At 28.1% G+C, this 17410-nt stretch overlaps 6 protein-coding genes across 8 annotated transcripts; 2 read left to right on the top strand and 4 right to left on the bottom strand.

Annotated features, from left to right (window-relative positions):
* Nucleotides 1-471: 471 nt before the first annotated feature.
* LOC142645102 (uncharacterized) lies at nt 472-1665 on the top strand. Its single transcript, XM_075820438.1, has 2 exons — nt 472-772; nt 1103-1665. The coding sequence occupies exons 1-2, from the start codon at nt 598-600 to the stop codon at nt 1618-1620; spliced, it is 693 nt and encodes a 230-aa protein (XP_075676553.1). The 5' UTR covers nt 472-597; the 3' UTR covers nt 1621-1665.
* On the bottom strand, nt 1654-2811 carry LOC113795935 (pyridoxine/pyridoxamine 5'-phosphate oxidase-like). Its single transcript, XM_027346176.2, has 4 exons — nt 2652-2811; nt 2435-2597; nt 2221-2323; nt 1654-2158 (listed from the first exon to the last, which is right to left on the bottom strand). Exons 1-4 carry the CDS (start codon nt 2668-2670, stop codon nt 1769-1771), a joined length of 675 nt encoding a protein of 224 aa, XP_027201977.2. The 5' UTR covers nt 2671-2811; the 3' UTR covers nt 1654-1768.
* A 151-nt stretch (nt 2812-2962) lies between these two features.
* Nucleotides 2963-7780, bottom strand: LOC113795975 (uncharacterized). 3 transcript variants are annotated; one of them, XM_027346218.2, is made up of 6 exons: nt 7624-7778; nt 7164-7484; nt 5846-6822; nt 5499-5771; nt 4969-5370; nt 2963-4886 (listed from the first exon to the last, which is right to left on the bottom strand). In XM_027346218.2, exons 3-6 carry the CDS (start codon nt 6725-6727, stop codon nt 4146-4148), a joined length of 2298 nt encoding a protein of 765 aa, XP_027202019.2. In that variant the 5' UTR covers nt 6728-6822; nt 7164-7484; nt 7624-7778; the 3' UTR covers nt 2963-4145. The 3 variants fall into 3 exon arrangements, with proteins under 3 accessions (XP_027202019.2, XP_027202018.2, XP_075676546.1); XM_027346217.2 differs by lacking the exon at nt 7164-7484 and having other exon boundaries at nt 7624-7780; XM_075820431.1 differs by having other exon boundaries at nt 5846-7484; nt 7624-7779.
* Nucleotides 7781-7802: 22 nt separating this feature from the next.
* LOC113795954 (uncharacterized) lies at nt 7803-10871 on the top strand. The gene has a single exon (XM_027346196.2). It carries the CDS (start codon nt 8220-8222, stop codon nt 10530-10532), a length of 2313 nt encoding a protein of 770 aa, XP_027201997.2. The 5' UTR covers nt 7803-8219; the 3' UTR covers nt 10533-10871.
* CD98hc (CD98 heavy chain) lies at nt 10502-13507 on the bottom strand. The gene is made up of 3 exons (XM_027346214.2): nt 13070-13507; nt 12627-12824; nt 10502-12532 (listed from the first exon to the last, which is right to left on the bottom strand). Exons 2-3 carry the CDS (start codon nt 12714-12716, stop codon nt 10811-10813), a joined length of 1812 nt encoding a protein of 603 aa, XP_027202015.2. The 5' UTR covers nt 12717-12824; nt 13070-13507; the 3' UTR covers nt 10502-10810.
* Nucleotides 13508-13939: 432 nt separating this feature from the next.
* LOC142645101 (glutamate receptor-like) lies at nt 13940-16001 on the bottom strand. The gene is made up of 4 exons (XM_075820437.1): nt 15524-16001; nt 15236-15436; nt 14375-15153; nt 13940-14311 (listed from the first exon to the last, which is right to left on the bottom strand). Exons 1-4 carry the CDS (start codon nt 15572-15574, stop codon nt 14035-14037), a joined length of 1308 nt encoding a protein of 435 aa, XP_075676552.1. The 5' UTR covers nt 15575-16001; the 3' UTR covers nt 13940-14034.
* Nucleotides 16002-17410: the final 1409 nt, after the last annotated feature.

Below are 17410 nucleotides of genomic sequence, written 5' to 3'. Positions count from 1 at the left end.
GAAGAAAGTTTTGCAAAAACAAAAAAAAAAATTAAAGAATCTTTTCTTTCAAAAAAGTTTATGCATTTTTGTTTCTGGAATATTTTTTGCCTATCGAAAAACAACAACAACAACAACAAAAATCTTCATTGATCCAATACACAATGGATTTTCTTTTTTTTTGCCGGGATAACTTTTAAAAGCGAAAAAAGTACCGAAAATTTTCATTAAACACTCAACACACACAATTTGTCAATTGAAAACAACAACAACAAAATGAAATTGAGAACAATACAAAAGGCAAACAAGCGGCAAGACAAGACAAAACCTCCAATGAATAATTTTAAATCGGTTTTTTTCGACATTCACTTTATTCATTCATTCAATGTAGATTGAATGTGTGATAAAACAACAACAACAACAAAGTTAAACATGCATGCATGATGAATATTAGTGAAAGCAGAAAGAAAAAAAAATGTAAATGTTCGATGATGATGATGATGATAAAGACTTGTGAAAAACAATGTTCATTGATTATTATGATGATGATTATGTTAGTAGAAAAACAACAACAAAAATAAAAACTGCAGATTTTTCATTCAATAATCAAACAAAATCATGTTTCGTCAATATCATCAAAATGATGATACTGATAATGTTCAGAATCCGAATAATATCATAGTACCTAATATTAACATAGCATTTTATATTCATTGTAAACATTCATTGGTTTCTGCATCATCCGCATCCGCATCATCCGCATCCTCTTCGTTTCGAAATACATTTGAATCCGGTATGTGCATATATTTTCCTCATAATACATTTTACATATTAATATGAAAATTGTTTCGTTTTTTCTTTTTTTTTGTTGTTGTTGTTGTTTTCAAATATTTTCCAATTACAAATCACAACAACGACAACAATTCGTTGGTTGTTTGTTTGTTTGCGTGTAAACAATCATCATCATTGCATGATGATATGTTATATTTATTTTTGGGCGATCTTATTTTGACATCATCACATTTAAATAATGATGACAATGATGTTTTTTTCTTGGGGGGCTGGGAAATCTGAAATCCAATTTTGAAATACAAACTCAACATTATTATTATTGGGAAATAAGTAAACCATGGTGATGATCATAATATTTACAATTGGTCAATCAATTTGATCGAATGGAAACAATCAAATGAAAATGAATTATTTGATTTGTTTGAAAACTGTCAACAAACAACAACAACAACAACAACAACAACAATATCACCATTGATGATCAATAGTGAAAGAAAAATGCCAAGAAAATTCAACAAAAATCCATTATGTCAGTTGATGATAAAAAATTTTTGGGAATGTTTTCGACATCCAATATTACAATTATGTCAACAACAATCACCATCATCATCATCATTGCAATCATCATCTTTGCCGATAATAATGTTAAAGGTTACATTTTATAAAGAATGTGATCGTCAATTATTTTTATCAAAACTTTGTATGAAAAATACTATTATTAATAATGATTATAATGTTTGGAATAATAATTCTCATGATAATCATGATGATGATGATGATGATGATCCACCAGATTATTATTTATTACAAACAGATGTTGGAATTTTTAAAATAACATTATGTAATTGAATATATATTGTTGAAATTATTATAATTATATAATTCCATTCGAAATGTTTATTACAATTTTCTTTTTCCACTAGATGGCAATATAAATTCAAAATAATAAAAAGTCTTTTCGAATCTGAATGTAAAAATCGGAAATGATCATCTCGAATTATGGTTGAATTCGATAATATTTTTGCCATTTTTGTTCAATAGAATCAAATTCAAATATAAATCGATCATGTGTACGATCACTTTGTCCTTGCCAGAATTCAAAACGTTTTGGTTGTATATGAAAACCACCCCAAAATTCTGGTCTCGGTATCATAGTGTTGTTGGGAAATTTTTCCAATTCTTTTTGTTGTCGTTGAATTAATGTTTCACGTGAATCAATTGGTCTTGATTGTTCGGATATTCGTGCACTAATCTGTGAAATTTTTGGTCTTGATTGAAAATATCTATCCGATTCTTCGGTTGATGATTTTTTTGCACAACCTTCAATACGTATCTGACGTGAAAGATAATTCCAATAGAATAATAATGCAACCTGTTCATTTTCTTGCTATGAAAATTTTAATAATTAAAATTTTAATAATTTGATTTTTTCAAATTCAATTAACTTACAATTTCAATTCCTTTACGACTTTCATAATTGGTAAAAAATGTAAAACCATTTTTTGGATCATATCCTTTTAACAAAACCATTCTTGATGATGGTCGACCATCTCTGATGACAATAACAAAAAAAAACAAAAAAACAAAACAAAACAAAACAAAACAAAACAAAACAAACAAACAGAATAAATTACAAAACAATCAAATGATGATCAAAACTAACTTTGTTGCTGTTGACAAACAAACAGCATTCGTTTCAGTCCATTTATCATCCGGTGCTTTTTGTTTGGCCATTTCAAACCAATAATGAAATAATTCAAATGGATCATCAATTATATCATTTTCATCAAGAATTTGATGTCGATCAGAATATTCTTTACGCATTTCTTCATTTTAATAGATTAATTAATTAATCAGTAAAAAATTAAATTCTAACTTACTGCTTAAATCGGCCGACATTGTTGATTAATTTTAGAAAAACTCAAGAGAAAATTTCACTTTTTCTTTCCAAAACAAATCAAATGAAAATCAAATGATTTAGTTTTCATCCAGACGAATGAAAAAAAACGAACAACATTCACAAACTAACCTATATATAAAAGTTAGTCTATCAATTGAATTTACGAAAAAGCAAAAAATCAGGAGATATTTATAATTCGATTTGATAAATAACCGAAATTTTTTTTTCTATTGAAATCAAACAAACCATCATCATCATCGACATCATAAATTAAAGATTAGACAACAAAGATTGAAATAAAAATGAAATAATTTTTTTTATTAGTTTTTTTTTATAATAATTTTTTTTCCAAAACAAATCAAAAATGACAAAAATCGAATGACAAATGAAATGGATTTTTTTTTGTTGTTTTTTTAAGAATTTAACGTGATGAACGAATCGATGATCGATGTTTTCTTTTTCGAATTGTTGTGGTTGGTGGTGATGATGATGATGGAGGGGGACAACAAACATTGAAAATGGAATGAAAAAAAAATTTGAAAATCCTAATTTTTTTTTTGGTGAAGAGAAAACAATCAAAGGAAAAAAACATTGTTGTTTCTATGACATTTTTTTTCTAAAATAATCAAAAGAAGAAGAAAATGAAAATGAAATTTCAGTCAGAGAAACAAACAAACAGCGAAAAAAAAAAAAATATATAATGATCACATATGATAAGAATTCGAATGAATATATTCGTTCGAATTTGATTTCGCAGTTTTTCTTATGATGGATGATATATCAGATGTTATTGTCGTTTACTGGCTGGACTCAATTAATTTGACAACAACAACAACAAAAATCACAATCACAAAATGATGATGACGACGACAATGACCAAATGCATCCATCGACATCCTTTTTTGTTGTTGTTTTGTTTTAAAATATATCAATAATATGAATGGGATATGATGAATAAATCATGAAAATTGATGAATGATGAAAATTAAGAATATTTTTTATCAATTAACTTGAAAAAAAAGAATTAGAGAAAAAAATCAATTAAAGAATCACAAAAAGTATATATATTTCATTCAAACATTTTCTATTTTGTTTTTGTTTCTGTTTTTCTTTTTTCCAAATCTTCAGTTTTACACATTTTGTGTTTTGTTGTTGTTGTTGTTGAAAATATTATGCACACAGACACACATATATGATTAACACACACCCACATGACAATTTAAATAAATTGAATTGGTTATATCAAAATTATTTGGATAGACAAAAAAAGAAAATCAAACTATAAAGTTAAATCATTTCGAAATGGATGACCAATAATAATAATGATGATGATAATGTGTGTGTGTGTGCAATGTATGTGCGCAAATTATTATCCATACCAAACACACACAAAAATGATGTTGATGATCAGAGAGAAAAAAAAACAATATCAAATTTGATGAATGAATGAATGAAATTTTTTTTTTTAATTATATCACAAATTTTTTCGATGATGTTGTTGTTGTTGTTGTTGAAATGAAGAACCAGTTACAAGTGAAGTATTATTATTGCCACCACCACCACCACCACCAACACCATTCGCAACTGAATTTTGAAACATTATACCCAATTGTTGTTGTATCGTATAGGCAGCATCTTGTTGATGTAATGACATTTGTTGTTGATGATGATGATGACGATTATAATTGTTGTTATTATTATTGTGACGATAATATTCATTTGATAATGTTTCAATTGCATGATTTGATTTGAATTTCTTATTACCATTATTATTCATATGTTGTTGTAGATTTCTTGATAATTGATTAGTATTATTGTTGTTGTTGTTGTTGATATTACCAACATTGATTAACGATCGATAATGTTGAAGATTCAAATTATTTCTATTCAATATCATATCATTGTTGTTGTTCTGGTTGATATTTGAAAAATCAATTTTTTGTGAAGATTGTTGTTGTTGTTGAGCAAAATTAAATTGACCATCATTAAAATTATTATTATTCATTACATTAGTAGCACTACGTTTCTTGTTCGATTGTTGTTGTTGTTGTTGATTCATATTATTATTGTTACTTTGGTAATTGTTGTTATTATTTTTATTGGCCATTGAATATCTTGTCTGCTGTTGTGGTTGTTGTTGCGATTGTGATGTCGAAACCGAAATGGGATTCATTATTGATCGAACATTTCTTCCACCAGCAGTTTGTTGATTTATCTAATCAAAATCAAGATTCAACATTAGTGGATCATAATCCTGAACAAACAAACAAACAAAAAATTAATGATCAATATCGAACCTGTAATCGAGATTTTCGATCACCAGATATATTAGATGATGATGGTGTAGAATTCACCGGTTGTAGTTGTGGTTGTTCGGCCGGAGAATAAGCAGCAGCCGTTGAACTAGAACTTGAATATGCACTATCAGGTGAAAAATTTGTCATCAATAATGCTCCTAATGTTGGATGCTGTTTTTGTTGATCAATGGTTGAATTGGATTTTTGTTCATTAGATTTTTTCATAACATTCGATGGCGGCGATCCATATTGGCGTCGATATTCTTCGGTCAAAATTTTCTGTATCAATTGTGATGATGATAATGATTCACGATATTTTTCACCAATTTGTATCACCAATTTTTTCATATCCATAGGATTTTTTACATCAGTCATCATAGTTTGACACCAATCATCCGGAAGCTAATTTTTTTTTGTTATAAGATTCATAAAAAATGATAGGAAAAAAACCGGATGGCAAAACAAAAACGCAAAGAATAAAAGAGAAAATTCTAAATTTTTTTTTGTCAATTTAGCTAGAATTTTCTCACCCTTATCGTTTTGTAACAAGCAGCCAAATAGATTGATACAGCAGCCAAAAATGGTGCAGGATATTCAAGACATAACGTTGTTAATCGATTCAATTCGGATGCAATCTGATAGGCTGCCGTATATAATTCTTGTGTAGTACCTTGAATCGGATTACGAGAATAACTTTCAACAACCAATACTTGAAAATGTGTTACACGTAGATTATCAAATCCTAATAATTGTATCATTAAATTTTCGTCCATTATTAATCGATCACAGTATTCAATGTATTCCTTGAAAAATTCATAAAGAAAGAAAATTCACCATCAATCGCAAAGAATAATTTTGAAAAAAATAACATTCATACCTTATCATCTTTATTCAATTTATGTGATGGTTGTTGTTTGTTCACATAATTATTAATCAATAAATATGATACCTGTATAAGATGATCTTTAGGCAATGGATGATCTTCATATTTACAAGCAAAATATAGCGATGCCATAGCAATGCGTATCGGATCATATTGTCGAAATGATCGTAGCATAAAAAAACGATGAAAATAGACATATGCCGTTTCCTTACAGATGGGCTTCATTTTTAATAATTTAGTCAAATCTCTTATAAATTTGGTTCCTTTACGTCGATATTCAATCTCGTCCGCATAGTTGATACCTTGTCGCCTTGATGGTGTATGATTGATAATAAAATCTTCTTTGAATATCCATGATGAATTATAATTGCTATTCATATTATTTGACTGTTCGTTATCGTCATCGCCACCATCATTTTCATCATCATCATCATAATCAATATCATCATGTTCAATCACTGGTCCATATCCACAAGTTGATTGTTCATCCTGATCTTGATCACCCGATTCATTTAATGACAATAATGATTGATTAGTTGAACTATTATTTGATCGAAAATCATCATCACCAATTATTCTTGATGGAGCCATTTGCGAATTATGATGATGATGTTTATGATGATTTAATGATTGTTGTTGTTGTGAAATGGCCACTGCTGAAGCGGATGTTGGCGGTATTTGTAAAAATGATTCAAATGCGGAATGAAATTGTTGTTGTTGTTGCTGCTGTTGATGACCATATTTAATTTGCTGTTGTTGATGCTGTGGATAATGTCCTTGTTGCTGCTGTTGATATTTTGGTTGTCGATTCAATAACGATGATACATTCGTTTGATGTGAATGATGATGGTGTTGTTGTTGTTGTTGATGATGCATCTGTAATGTGGATAATTGCTGTTGTAAATGATGATGTTGATTCTGTAACAACGTCGATGTTGACGATGATGATGATGTTGATGGTAATTGATTATCTAAAACATAATGAAATTTAGACATATCGAAATTTGTTGCTGAATTGACAAATTTTCAACACAACAAAAAAAAACAAATCGAAATTCAAAATTGATTTTGTTTTCGATAATCAATTGATTTATCGAATCCAGACAGAGTTAGTTAGATAGACAAGAGACGATTAAATTACTATCACAAATTAATTGATTAATTGAGATGAAAATTTTATCTTCTTGAATTTCTGGACAGATTTTTACAGAATTTTTTTTTTTTTTTTTTTTTTTGGTTAATAAAACAGCAACAGCAACAAGACACAAGGATAATCCACAAACATACAGGAAAAACAAACAAACAAACTCACCCACACACCGTCGTCACATTCACATACAAAACACACACACACACAGCAACACCAATACCAAAAACGAAATTCTTTTTAGCTATTTTTCTTTTCTGAAATTTTCGAAACAACAAAAAAAAATTTAGACCAACAATAACGATAAAACGAGAAAAAAAATAATTCGAAATCACAACAAATGAAAGGCCCGAAACGAAATTTTGAAATTGAAATGATGATCAAATTCAATTCTTTTCGATATTGTATTGCATGTTTGTTGTTTTAGTTTTTTTTTCGAAGTTTAATCTTCAAAAAAAAGTTTTTGTTTGGTTGTTTGTTTGAAACCTAATTTGATGAAGGAGAAAATTAGTTAAATTAGTAAAACCCAAATCAAAATCATCAAACAACTTTAGGGTACAAAAAAAAATGCTGAAAATTTAACGATGGGAAATATCATTAAAATGAATTCGATTCCATCACTTACATTATGGTTTCCAGTTTGATGGCTGTATGGATTTAACGATGTATATTATTATCGGTTGAAAAATAATTAATTTGGACGGTAATTTTGATGATAAAATTGATTAAATTTTACGGGAAAATAAAAATGCCGACAAATATACAACAAACAGCCAACAAAACAAAAACAACAACAACAAAAAAAAAAAAAAAAAACGACGCAATTTTGACTCAACATGAGCATAGCTATGTTCCATACTACTACAACAAAATCTAAATGCTCAAAAAAATATTTGTAGTAGCATGAAAACATCAAAGTACGGATACCATTCTCGTTTTCCTTTTTGAGTACTGTCATCTATGAACGATATCAAAAATGCCGTTAAGTTTTTTTTTTATTTGAATTTCTTCAAAACAAAAAAATTTATTAATCAAAATCATTCCGTTTATTTCTAATTTGTTCTTGATTAAATCCAGAAAATTTTTAAAAATAATACTCCTACACTGTGTGGATTGTTTTTTATTCTTTCATCAGATGAGAAGAAAAGCTTGAAAATATTTGTATTTAAATAAATTCGATCACTTGTTGAATGATTAAATTTCTCAAAATTATTGTTAATCATGCCAACAAAAAAACAAGAAATCAATCCATATTTACCTGAATGGATTAGGGTTCATGAACCAATGAATCATGTTGAATGTATACATTTACTTGAAGAACGATTTATTCAAAGAAGACTAACCAAATTAGAAGTTATCGAACATATTTTATCAATGTTGATCGGTTTTGAATCCGAATCTTTTATCTGGAATGATAATGAACAACAATTCACACCGACCAAATGTTATTCAATGACCAATGTTAATTTACAAACATATCGATCATTTCTTTCAAAATTTGCCCCGATCGGTACGATGTATCGTCGTATGTCAACATTTGTTGATACGGAATATTTTCGTGGTAAAACTTTTTTTGCATATCAAAATGTTTTGGGTAAAATTCTTGCTGAATTGATGGAGAAAACTTTACAAGCTCGACAACATTTTATTAAATCAGAAACCAATATTGATCCGGATAAAAATGTTCGATTAATTTTGGTTGAATCATTTTTAGATTCTGAACAAAATGGTCAACTATTATTATCGATACGAAATCTATATGCTATTCATCAGGAAATCATTCGAAATGATTCAAAAAATCAATCATCTGATTCGATCACTATATCGGATTCATTTTTTCAAATGGAAACTAGTCTTCATCGATATTTTTGTCGTCAAACATTGGATGCTATACATAAACGTTTATCGATTCCAGATATAAGAATTCGTAGTTTAGCATATACAATGTTGGATCATTGTTTACGAATATTGTTCATATCATTAGAAACGATGCTCAAATCATTAACTTCAATATCGGAAATTTCATCAAATGAATTTCTATTCGAATCAAAATTTCGTTCAAAAAATCAATTATATCATAATGTTTGTAAGGTAACTGAAATGTCAAAATTTTGGCATGATTTTCTTTTCGTCGACGAACAATTTAAATCATTACAATTATTTCAATTTGAATCATTAAATTTAATGTCCGAAGCTATAAAATGTTCATTTGTTTGCCGTAAAAATCATCTCCACATGGATTCATTGAATCGATTTCAATCCATTCGTATTATTGATTTATTTCGTTCGATAATGTTTCGAATGTTAAAAATTAATTGCGAAAATTTTGATGAAAAATTATTTGATATTTTTTGTGATTCCTATGAAACGAATGAATCAATAATAATGGATAATAATAATCTGATTTCAGAATATCAAAAACGACGATTTAAAACATATCGATTACCATTGAATACTTGTTTGAATATAACCAGTATATTGAATGAAGCTTTAAATGAAACATTCGAAACAATAAGTCGTCCTATTGTACAGGAATTTCTACCCGAATTACGTCGCCGTTATCTTCGCCTGTTTAATTATTATACGAATTTTTTTCTATGTCAAAATGTTCAACATACATTACTTTATATGTATTTTTTATTTCCAATATTGAAAGATCAACTTCAACGTGCACGTTATCGTCGTTCATTTTCTGAATTAGATTCATTAATGAAACAAATTCATCGTTCTTATTTACAAAATGATGATAACGATAATGATAATGGTCATAATTATTTTCAACCACATATTTCATTGGCAATTCAAACAGAAAAATTTAAAAATCATTTTAATCATAGTAATAATGATTTTGATTGGATTGTACATTCATTTGATATATTTTATTTTGTACCATCATCATCATCATCATCATCAACATCGATTATTATTGATAAAAATAATAATATCGATTTATCAAAGAAAAGTAAACGAAAAAACAATATAACAACGACGACGACAACGACCTTTGATGAATTGAATAATTTTTGGCCATTAACACTTATGTTTAATGCAAAAATTAATGATCTATTTAATGAATTATTTCAATTTCTATTACGTTTAAGATATTTTCAATATTTAATTGGTAATGATTTTTTATTATCATCAAAATTTCGTTATAATGATTTGAAGAAAAATATTTATCTATTTCGTTTTCGTTTGGCAAATCTTATATTTCAATTTGGCTATCAAATGGAATATCGTTTAAAAGAATTAATACAACAAACAATAAATCGTTTTGAAAATGATACGGAAAATGTTGAAGAATTTTTTAATGTTCATCAAAAATTTTTAGAAAAATTAGAACAAATTAAATTACGTGTTATAAATTCAGTATTTATGCGACAACAATTTCGTACAATTGCCAAATTTTGTCATACAAATGATTCGGATGTTCAATCATTAACCGATACTATTGTTAAAAATCGTCGTCGTCAATCGATTGTTGAAAATATTAATCAATTAGATCGTGTACGTAGTGAAGATTTTATTATTTAATTTTTTCAATTTTTAAAAAAATCTAATTAATTAATTAAATAAAATTTCACAAAAATTATTATTATTTTTAAAAAATCAAAAAGTGCTACATAATTGTTTTTTTTTTTTGGCTAAATAAAATCGATATTTTTTTTAAAAAGTTTTCTTTGTTATTTCGATTATTATCATGATAAATTGAATTATAGTAAATGTTTGTTTGTTTGTTTGTTTCTGAAATGAATATTAATTAATTTTAATTAGTTTGAAATTCAAACGATTTTTGTTTTGTCATCAATTGATTAATTGACACTAAATTCAATCAATAATGTTTGTTTGGCATCCATTTTTATCTGGCCAAGATTAATATCAATACCAATGATTGAATCTTTTGTTTGTGAATCACTATTCACTAAAATAACACGTCTTGATATAACTGTATCTTGATAGGGTAATTCATTTGAATCAATCGATATGGTTTGTTGTTTTGTTTGTTGATTAATTAACAATAGATAGCCATTATCTTTTTTAGCACCACGATATAATGCAAAAATTGTTGATGATCCTTGTACTTTTGGTAATATTGTACGTCCAGCTAAAAATGTTTCCGGATAATCTTGTCTTAATTTTAACATTTTTTCCGGTATAGTTGATTTATTCAATATGGATTGTATATCCGGTATAGCAACTAAATCAAATTGTAATACTGGTGTAACACGTGGCATCATATATATGGCAATTAATGCACCTTCAGCCATTGATAGACCCCATTCACGATTAATACGATTGATTGGATCGGCTGGATGTGATATCTGATATGAACGCCAATGTTTACCAACATTTTCTCTTGTAACTAAAATATCTGATTCAGTTTTATTCTGATCATTCATTGATTTTTGATCATGTTCAATATATGGTGCAAAACGACGTTCAAATAATTCTTTTAATCCTTTTTCTTGATCGGGTTTAAATTCTTTTTGTAAATCTTCCCAAAATTTTGAATCTGGTGCCATATCGAATGATGCTTCTTCTTCACCATCATCGAATGCACTTTCAGCTAATTGTTGATCAGTAATCAAGAATACTTTATTCTGTCCGGCTGTTTTTACCGATCGTTTCATATCTAATTCAGCTTCTTTTGATTTATTCAATTCACCAGTTGTTGGATCTTGTATCCAAATAGCACCATTTTGAATACCTTCAATTTTTGTTTTCATCCATTCCAATATTGTATTATGAATTAATTCACGAACTTTAGCTGAACCATAATTCAATAATGGACTATCATTTGAACCTAATGCAACATATTGTAAACGATCAACATCATATTTATAATATTGTGTTTTAGGTTTTTCATTCGACCAAATATACGCATCTTCATAATCCGATTGATTTGATTTTGACCAATTAAACCAATGAAATGTTTCAGGTGTTTGTTGTAAACGTAATGAAACAATTACTTTAATTTCTTTATCATTTTTAGCTAATGATTGAATTTTTGTTCGTAGTACATTAATCGAATCAATAGTTGAATTATTTTCATTTGGTGCATCCATTAAAATGTATGCATCGAATGGTCCGATAATAATAGTATCAACATTTTTATCAGCTAATTCTTGCAAACGTGATTCAACATTATCCAATTTTTGTGATAATTGACCAACATAAATACTACGATTTGTTGGTGGTGTTTCACCCAAATATAATTGCATTATTGATGATTTTTTCCACCATGGTAATGATGCTGTAGCTGGACAACCAGGTGCCATAGCTACAATAATAACTGAACCGATAAGCATTGCAAACCAAATTACCCAGAACAAGATGAATAAAAATGTACGCAAACGAACCCAAAATGGATCGTTAGCATATTTCATTAATTCTTGTTTAGTCATACCAACACCGCTACGAATAGCTGATGGTGAATTTGGTACACCACCATTTGATCCAGTAGGTGATAACAAAACCTGTCCATTAGTTGGATCACGTGGTGCAGTTGCTGAATTGGTGGTTGTAAATTGAACCTAAAAAAATTTTCAAAAATTCAAAATTCAAAATCGAAAAATTATTCAAAATCGATTCAAATTACAAAAAAAGAAAAAAAGAAAATATATTTACCGAATCAGTTGGTGGATTTAATAACATCCTTGCTTCTTTGTCCGGATCGATTGAATCATCAACTGGTGAATGATCGGGTGAATTTGCCATTTTTTTTTGTTGCCTTTTGTTTAATTAGATGGAGGAAAGAAAAATTGGATACAGCCAAAAGAAAAAATTGGATACAACAGCTACTTTGTTGTTGTTGTTTAATTTCACCTAGACGCACCGAAAAAAATAATAATAGAAAACTAAATTACAATAAAATCCGTTAGGCGGCGGTCCCACTTGTATAAACTAACAAACAGACTAAACCGAAAAATGCACTGTGGAAGTAGAAAACGGGAAAAGTTTGCGATTTGACAAACTTTCGAGTTTAACATATCAAGCAAGCATGATCCGGCAAACTAGTTTTTTTAGTTTATACAAGTGGGACCGCCGCCTTAATATGAGGATGAACAAACCAGCCAAAAAACAAATAGTGAAATTTTTTCGGGTGTTAATTTCTTTTCTTTCAGCCAAGATACGACGGAAGTATTGATGCGATGTTTTTTATTAATATTATTTCACAAGCAAATAAACACCACACACACACTCAGGGACAAATCAATGTTATTTATGAAATCGGAGCACGATAAATGAAAAAAAAAATGTCGTTGTTGTTCAATTTGAAGATGCGATGATATGAAACACGATAGCAGATGATGATGACGAAGACGAAGTTATTACAGACAAAGATAGAAAAACATAAGCAAAAAAAAAGAGAGCAAGAGAGCTATAGAGAGAAGGAGTTCGGGCGCGGGCGCCAACAAAATCTATATAATCATGATGGTGGTGTGGTTGAATAGTCGAAATGAATTTTGTTTCTTTCTCCGAAACAAAAAACCAGATATTTTGGGAGCGTCACAAAACAATATATATAAAAAAACAAACCGACAATGTCTTGTCTATGTGTGTTTGTGCTTTTTTGTCACATTTGAATTATAATGCTGATGTAATAATCGTTGAAAAATAAAATTGTTCGGTTTTTTTGTCTGAACATTGATTTGAGAATTTAGCCAAAATGGACGATAATGATGATGATGATGATGACTGAATGTTAAGTTCATTTTTCTTTGATCATCATCATCACATGATGATTGGTCGTGATCATTTGATGATGATCACGTTGAAACATTTTTTAACTGGATTAAACATGTTGTAACTGGTTTTTTTTCTGGCTCTCTTTTCTCCCCAAATTGTTCGTTTGTTCGAATAATTTGCATGGGAATATTAAAAAAGAACAAACAACGGAGAAAAAGAAAGAGAAAGAGAGGCGGTGATTTTGAAAATCATTTCTTGATGACGATGTTGATTACGAATGTTAAGGTTTTTTTGGTTCTGTTTTAGTTGTAATAAAAGTGTTAATCATTTATGGACATCCATTTTTTCAATGATAAAATATATTTCGGCCAAAATATTCAATGATAAAGCAACAAAATGATAAAAATATTCCAAATAAATGTAATAGAAATATAATTTTTAAATGTTTTAAATTGATTTTTGTTATTTGATGAAAATGATTAATATGAATAATTTCATTATGATTATGATTATCATTTGATTCAATTTGACGATATCTTATTCGATGATTTTTATTTAGAATTTTTACAAATTCTTGTTTTTCAATTTTTTTAATAATACCCGAGTTCATTATATGGGAAATTCTAGAATGAAATACAATTTATTATAATTCTTTCATATATACAAAATTTCTATTATAAACTTACATTCGATTAAATTCATTACGATATTTAAATGTTGGACGACATATTATTGCACCTACAACTGTTAAAAAATTTGTATCTTGACCTTCCATTGGTATATATAATTGATTTTGACCTAAATATCGTTGATCAAATGAAAGTCTTATTCGTGATGCTATTAATGCAACCGAATCGGATTTTTGAATCATTTTGATACCATCTTCATGTATTTCAACAAATTTCATATATTTACTTATTGTATAAATTGATTTATTTGGATTATCCTTACTAATTATACGATAAATAAAATTATTTTTAATCGTATATGGTATTGTTTGATGTTTACGACATGATTCTGCTAATTTTTCAATATTATCAATTTCATTCGATTTCGTTATGGTTAATATTGAAAATAGATATGATTGATAAATATTCAATAGAACAATACTCATAAAAGCAAAACTAAATAGCCAAATTTTTGCCGAATTAATTATCAGATGACCTTTACGTATAGGATAGGATTGTTGTAATAACATATTCAAACTTATTAAAATAAGATTTATATGTTTAAATGGCATTAAATATTTGATAGCCAAATATAATAAACATGATAGAATTAATGTTATTAGCAGACATAACCATACGATTGATTCGAATGGTTTGAAAAATATATCAAAATCCGGTATGGTTGTTATTTTGGCCATTGCAAATGTATGTTGATCAAATAGATGTGGTTTCAAAAATTTTACAACATTTAAACGTTCATAAGCGACAGCAAAACCACCAATACCTAAATCAAGTTCCTTTGAAAAAAAAAAGTTCAAAGTAAAAGAAAAAAAACAGTAAATATTTCAAAAACAACAAAAATATTATTATTATACATACATTTTTAGATAATCGACCAATTGTTCCTGTCCATGATCCATTTGATAATAATAATCCATAATCTCTATGATAATCAATCAATTGATAGGTAAAATTAAAATATCTGGCCAACAAATTCAGAACAAATGGATCGATACCATAAACATGTCGATATGTTTGCATTGATTCATCCCATCCATATATATTGGATATTGGTGGTGCCTGATTCAGAGAAAAAAAAAAGATAATTTTTTTAACGTGAAAAAACAAAATAAAATTTCCATATAAAAATAATTTGATAATATTTACATTGTTGAATCCAATTCTTAGGGTTCGATTTTGAAGATCTAATCGTGACATTCTTCAAAACATTTATAATCAGAAAAACAAAAACAAAACAAAAAAACAAAAGAAAGTGACTGATTATAATGATGATGATGATGAAGAATATTTAGATAAAAGATTCTCGATCGATTGAAATAACCTTGGCTTGAGTGTGAAAGAAATGAATATTCATTCATAATTATATACATGTATATGTAAAAAAGAGATAATTATTAATTAAAAAACAAGGAAATTTAGATGTCGTCAAATGTTGATTATCATATTTATTATTATTAACATTTCGAAAAGAACAAATATCCATAAATTTATTGGTGTATTTGATATTCAAAAATGTTTTTTTTTTTTTGGAAGAAGTTTTCCTGTTAATAATCATTTTTTTTCAATTAACATTTGTTTTGAATAATTATCCAATAGATAAAATATTTCGATCAAAATATCCGAACGATTGAACAACAAACATTCCAAATATAAATGTCATTGAAATATAATTTTTAAATGTTTTAAACTGATTTTTTTAGTTCCAATTTTTGTTTTTTCAATTTCTTTTCAAAATTCAAAATTGTGTAAAGAAGCCGAACATCAAGAAAATTGAGTTCGAAGTTTCGAACTTTATCGAGTTTTTGTTCGATTTAGTATTTCTCGGTCCTGTATTCTAAATGTTCTAAATTTTCAAATTCATTCGATTACAAGACACAAACATTGAATAAATGTATTCTGAATTTTCTGAAAAATCTTAAACCACGTGTGTATTTTTTTTTACTTTGATTTTATACAGTTTTTTCCACACAATTGAACAATTAAAGATCAAACGGAAGAAAATTTCTTGAGAAAAATGTATTACGTATTATATGAGAAGTTTTTTTTTGTTGTCAAAAGACAACTCACTTTGATCGAATTGTGCAAAAATAGTTACATCATCAAAAACAATATTTTATTCATCTTCAAAATTTATAAAGTTCGATTCATTTACAAAATTACTACAAATATGTTACATCATCATATAAATAAAAATTAACCTTTTATTGATCTTTTATTTCTGGAACGGGGACTAATAAATGTTGAAGAACATGCAGAAATAATGATATTGAAACTTCTGAATTATCTAGAAAGTAAACCAGAAACCAAAATAATTGTTGAAAATGAAAAAACCAATCTCACACCATTGGGATATATTCGTGAATTGATTTTATTTCAATTATTACTTTAAATCAGTGCAAATATCTTCGGATAGAGCACTTAATTAAAGAGTTTTAGCATGCGCTTGCGCACCGCAGCATGCTAATACTCATTGCTTATCCTTTTCCGCCACGTGCTTTCTTTGTTATATACACACACACACACACATGAATACAAATCATTCATTCGATCAATCGCCTTTTCCAACCAAAACCAAATTGTGTCTCGTGATTCACAGAGTAAAGAAAGCTTTTTTTTAATTGATTCATTTTTAAAAAAATAGAATTTAAAGATTTGGTCCGAATATTGAACAATATCGATGATAATCTATCCATTAATAATGGCATTGATCAATGGACAAAAAATGCAGTTGTGATAGATTTGAGAAATGGCGATAATTTCCTACGTGGGAAAAATCATCATGATTCGAATCGATTCCAAAATAAATCTAATGTATCGTCAAATTGTGGCGAAACAACGGGCTGCTAAACCAGGCGTTTAATTATAGACCTGCCGGTTCCAGAGGCAAAGGCAGACCCAAGGAAAGATGGCGCAACAGCGTGGAGAAGGACCTGGACAAACCAATCTCATCGTATCATCATCCGGATGACAGAGAACGATGGAAAACTATTGTAGAAGCAATTGCTCTTGCCAAGTTTCACCGCAACAATGATT

Source organism: Dermatophagoides pteronyssinus, unplaced genomic scaffold, assembly GCF_027571235.1.
Source record: "Dermatophagoides pteronyssinus isolate colony J.1.1.1.1 unplaced genomic scaffold, Derpt_VIB-CSIC_2022.12 sq0006, whole genome shotgun sequence".
NCBI classification, from domain to species: Eukaryota; Metazoa; Arthropoda; class Arachnida; order Sarcoptiformes; family Pyroglyphidae; genus Dermatophagoides; species Dermatophagoides pteronyssinus.
This window is presented reverse-complemented; position numbering and strand designations above follow the sequence as displayed.